This window comes from Colobus angolensis, unplaced genomic scaffold, assembly GCF_000951035.1.
Source record: "Colobus angolensis palliatus isolate OR3802 unplaced genomic scaffold, Cang.pa_1.0 Scaffold117, whole genome shotgun sequence".
NCBI lineage: Eukaryota > Metazoa > Chordata > Mammalia > Primates > Cercopithecidae > Colobus > Colobus angolensis.
The window spans coordinates 5,116,865-5,122,001 of NW_012112808.1; the positions used below are offsets into that span (position 1 = coordinate 5,116,865).

General features: G+C 42.9%; 1 protein-coding gene and 1 pseudogene across 2 annotated transcripts in view; both read left to right on the forward strand.

The window, feature by feature from the left end:
• The window catches only part of SEC23B (Sec23 homolog B (S. cerevisiae)), a 51,962-nt gene that overhangs the window by 20,794 nt on the left and 26,031 nt on the right, over positions 1-5,137 (forward strand). The window contains exon 12 of the mRNA XM_011963590.1: positions 2,677-2,766. Within this exon, the coding sequence (XP_011818980.1) occupies positions 2,677-2,766 (90 nt within the window). The remainder of the gene's footprint in view (positions 1-2,676; positions 2,767-5,137) is intronic.
• On the forward strand, positions 886-1,811 carry LOC105526854 (annotated as a pseudogene). The gene has a single exon (XR_001004154.1). The product of XR_001004154.1 is annotated as a 60S ribosomal protein L6 pseudogene (transcript).

Sequence of the window (5,137 nt, forward strand, 5' to 3'; positions counted from 1 at the left end):
AAAAAAAAAAAAAAAAAAAGAAAATAATAATTTCCTAATATCTAATTCATATTTTTTCCCTAATTTCCCCCCAGATGCCCTTTGTAGCTGTTTTTCCCCCAACCAGCATTGCATTTGATACGATAGCCTTTGTAAAGTGAGAGCTATGGTTAGAGGTGTGTTTAGATTCAGGTGAAGCCTTTTTGCCAAACATTCTTCCTGAGCAGTGTATACTTCATGCTATGTCACCTCCAGAGGCACTGTGTCTGCTGTCCCATGTTAGATGTGCTGAGTTAGATCTCATGGTAATGGTAGTGACTGCCCCAGTGCCTTTCTACCGGAAGGGAAGACTTTCCCCCTTTGCCATGAGCGGGCAGTCTTTTGAATGAGAGTGTGTAGCACAATATGAAAATCTTGTTTGCCAACAGCCTAATGGTTTTTAGCATCCATTGATCTTCACACAAATCAGTTTATTTCTTTGAGGGTTATAAAATGGTCGTTTCCTAATTGTCTTTATTGTTTCTCCAATAAAGGCATCTAAAGAGCAAATGTTTAAGTAAGGAATTTGTGTATCAGTAAGAAAAGGATATTTTGGAGCTCTGGAGGAGCCATCATCGGTCTGGTGCTTAGAATGGGGTTAGCAAGGCAAGAAGGGGAGGCATGAATGCTCCTTTGACTTCTTTGCCTTTTTCCTGAGCACAGCTCTTTACTTTCCGACAGATAATAAACACCTGCTTCCTTTAGAAAAGGCCACTACAAGGAAGGTGAACTCCCGTGAATCCATCTAGCTTATTATCTAGCTTAGGAAGTACTGACAGAACAGAGCGCACCCTCTCCGCTCTCCACCTTAGAGCTGCTGTGTGATTTCACTTTAAGAGTCTTTCTTAAGAGTCTGACTTGGCTCTTTCCCATCTTGCAAGATGGCGGGTGAAAAAGTTGAGAAGCCAGATACTAAAGAGAAGAAACCCGAAGCCAAGAAGGCTCATGCTGGTGGCAAGGTGAAAAAGGGTAACCTCAAGGCTAAGAAGCCCAAGAAGGGGAAGCCACATTGCAGCCGCAACCCTGTCCTTGTCAGAGGAATTGGCAGGTATTCCCGATCTGCCATGTATTCCAGAAAGGCCATGTACAAGAGGAAGTACTCAGCCGCTAAATCCAAGGTTGAAAAGAAAAAGGAGAAGGTTCTTGCAACTCTTACAAAACCAGTTGGTGGTGACAAGAACGGCGGTACCCGGGTGGTTAAACTTCGCAAAATGCCTAGATATTATCCTACTGAAGATGTGCCTCGAAAGCTGTTGAGCCACGGCAAAAAACCCTTCAGTCAGCACGTGAGAAAACTGCGAGCCAGCATTACCCCCGGGACCATTCTGATCATCCTTACTGGACGCCACAGGGGCAAGAGGGTGGTTTTCTTGAAGCAGCTGGCTAGTGGCTTGTTACTTGTGACTGGACCTCTGGTCCTCAATCGAGTTCCTCTACGAAGAACACACCAGAAATTTGTCATTGCCACCTCAACCAAAATTGATATCAGCAATGTCAAAATCCCAAAACATCTTACTGATGCTTACTTCAAGAAGAAGAAGTTGCGGAAGCCCAGACACCAGGAAGGTGAGATCTTCGACACAGAGAAAGAGAAATACGAGATTACAGAGCAGCGCAAGATTGATCAAAAAGCTGTGGACTCACAAATTCTACCAAAAATCAAAGCTGTTCCTCAGCTCCAGGGCTACCTGCAATCTGTTTTTGCCCTGACGAATGGAATTTATCCTCACAAATTGGTGTTCTAAATGTCTTAAGAACCTCATTAAATAGCTAACTACAAAAAAAAAAAAAAAAAAGTCTGACTTGATTATTTGTGGATTTCAGTGTTATGTATCATGCGGAGACACCCCCCCAACACACACACACACACACACACACACACAATGTATGTGTAAACCCGGAACGATGGGTCACACCTGTAATCCCAACACTTTGGGAGGCTGAGGCAGGAGGATTGCTTGAACCCAGGAGGTTGAGGCTACAGTGAGCTGTGATTGTATTACGGCACTCCAGTCTGGGCAACAGAGGGAGAGACCATCTCAAAATAAATAAATATAAACAACATATATGTGTAGTATACGTGATATAATAAAAATTAGAATGTCAATATAAAAAGCTTAATTTTATTTTATTTTATTTTATTTTATTTTATTTTATTTTTGAGACGGAGTCTTGCTCTGTCGCCCGGGCTAGAGTGCAGTGGCCGGATCTCAGCTCACTGCAAGCTCCGCCTCCCGGGTTTATGCCATTCTCCTACCTCAGCCTCTGGAGTAGCTGGGACTACAGGCGCCGCCACCTCGCCCGGCTAGTTTTTTTTGTATTTTTGGTAGAGACGGGGTTTCACCGTGTTAGCCAGGATGGTCTCGATCTCCTGACCTCGTGATCCGCCCGTCTCGGCCTCCCAAAGTGCTGGGATTACAGGCTTGAGCCACCGCGCCCGTCTAGAAGCTTAATTTTAAAGTATAAATGTAAATATTAAGCCTTCATCTGGTCTGCAGTTGTTCTCTTTTCAGTAGAAGATTTCATTTCAACTTAAATGTTGTCCTAAAAGAAGATACTCTAAGTAGCCTGCCCTACTCAGTCAGTACTTTTCATTAGCGCTTAACCATAGGGATGGTTTTCTGGTTTTGTTTTTTAAATTCCTCTTCCCACCCCTAGGAACTTGGTGTTGGTGGCACAAGTCAGTGGAAAATCTGTGGCCTAGATCCTACATCTACACTTGGCATCTATTTTGAAGTTGTCAATCAGGTGAGTTGGATTTCTTCACATGTCTTCATGTCTTAGTGTCCTGTTCTGTGATTTATCTCAAACCAGTGGTCTCTGGTTACTTTCTTCACAAACCGATATTCCTTGGGTATTGTATTAGGCCTGATGATAGTCTGGCATGACCTCCTCTTATTTATTCCTTCAAGGGTTGAGTCGGAGTCAGGCAGCAAATTACTTTTGTCTGTTTATTTTGAACTGATAAGGTCATTAGAAGTGTAATGGATTTTACTAGTCATCATCATGTTGGTGAATTTTTGAGTACATTGATTCTTTCTCTAATATTTTATTATGAAAAATGCCAAACATACAGAAAAATTGAAAGAATTGTACAGTGAACACGTAGTACCTAGGTGCACCCATCAACTTGATTCTGTAATTAACATTTTACTGTACTGGCATACCTTGGAAATATTGTGGGTTCAATTCCACACTACCACAATAAAAATATTGCAATAAAGCAAGTCACGTGAATATTTTTGTTTCCTACTGCATATAAAAGTAATGTTTACACTACAGTGTGTTAAGTGTTAAATAGTGTTATGTCTTTGAAAACATTGTTCATTCTTTTTTTCTTTTTTTTGAGACGGAGTCTCGCTCTGTTGCCCAGGCTGGAGTGCAGTGGTGCATCTCAGCTCACTGCAAGCTCCGCCTGCCAGGTTCACGCCATTCTCCTGCCTCAGCCTCCCAAGTAGCTGGGACTACAGGTGCCCGCCACCACGCCTGGCTAATTTTTTTTGTATCTTTAGTAGAGATGGGGTTTCACCATGTTAGCCAGGATGGTCTCGATCTCCTGACCTCGTGATCCGCCCGCCTCGGCCTCCCAAAGTGCTGGGATTACAGGCGTGAGCCATCACGCCCGGCCTGTTCATTCTTTAATTAAAAAACTACTTTACAGTCGACCCTTGAGTAGTGTTGGGGTGCCGACACTGCACAGTTAAAAATCCACATACAACTGTAACTCCCCCAAAACTTAACTACTGGTAGTCCACTGTTGACTGGAAACCTGACCGATAACCATTGATTAACACATATTTTGTAAGTAATATATATTATATCCTATATTCTTACGATAAAGTAAGCTAGAGAAAAGAGAATGTTATTCAAAAAATCATAAGGGAGGGAAAGTGCATTTACTGTTTGTTAAGTGGACATGGACGTCGTGAAGTCTTCATACTCGTCTTCATGTTCAGTAGGCTGAGGAGGAGGAGGAAGAGGAGGGCTTGGTCTTGTAGTCTCAGGTGGCAGAGGCAGAAGAAAATCCACATGCAAGTGGACCCATACAGTTCAAACCTGTGTTGCTCAAGGGTCAACTGTATTGCTAAAAAATGTTAATGATCATCTGATCCTTCAGCGAGTCATAATCTTTTGCTGGTGGAAGGTCTTACATTGATGTTGTTGGCTGCTGACTGATCACGTTGGTAGTTCTGTAGGGTGAGTGGCTGTGGCAGTTTCTTTTCTTCTTCTTTTTTTTTTTTTTAAATTAAGACGAAGTCTTGTTCTATCACCCAGGCTGGAGTGCAGTGGTGTGATCCTGGCTCACTGCAACCTCCACCTCCCAGGTTCAAGCCATTCTCCCACCCCGGCCTCCCGAGTAGCTAGGATTACAGGTGTCTGCCACCATGCCTGGCTAGTTTTTGTATTTTTAGTAGAGACAGGGTTTTGCCACATTGGCCAGGCTGGTCTTGAACTCCTGACCTCAAGTGATCCACTTGCCTCAGCCTCCCAAAGTGTTGGAATTACAGGTGTGAGCCACTATGCCCGGCCTGGGAATTTCTTAAAATAAGGCAACAATGAAATTTTTTGGTAGACTCTTCCTTCTAGGAAAGATTTCTTTGTAGCATGCAGTGTTGTTTGATAGTTTTTACCCACAGTAGAACTTCTTTCAAAAATGTAATCAATGCTCTTAAACCTTGCTGCTGCTTTATCAACTAAGTGTATGTAATATTGTAAGTCTTGTCATCTCAACAATGTCACAGCATCTTCATGAGAAGTAGATTACATCTCAACAAACCACTTTCTTTGCTTATCCATAAGAAACAACTCTGAATGTATTAAAATTTTATCATGAAATTGTAGCAATTCAGGCCCATCTTCAGGATCCACTTCTTTATCTTTTTAATAAAAAAAATAGGCCACGCGTGGTGGCTCAGGCCTGTAATCCCAGCACTTTGGGAGGCTGAGGCGGGCGGATCATGAAGTCAGGAATTCTAGACCGGCCTAAACAACAATGGTGAAACCCCGTCTCTACTAAAAATATGAGAAAAATTAGCTGGGCATGGTGGCGCGCACCTGTAATCCCAGCTACTCAGGAGGCTGAGACAGGAGAATCGCTTAACTCGAGAGGTGGAGGTTG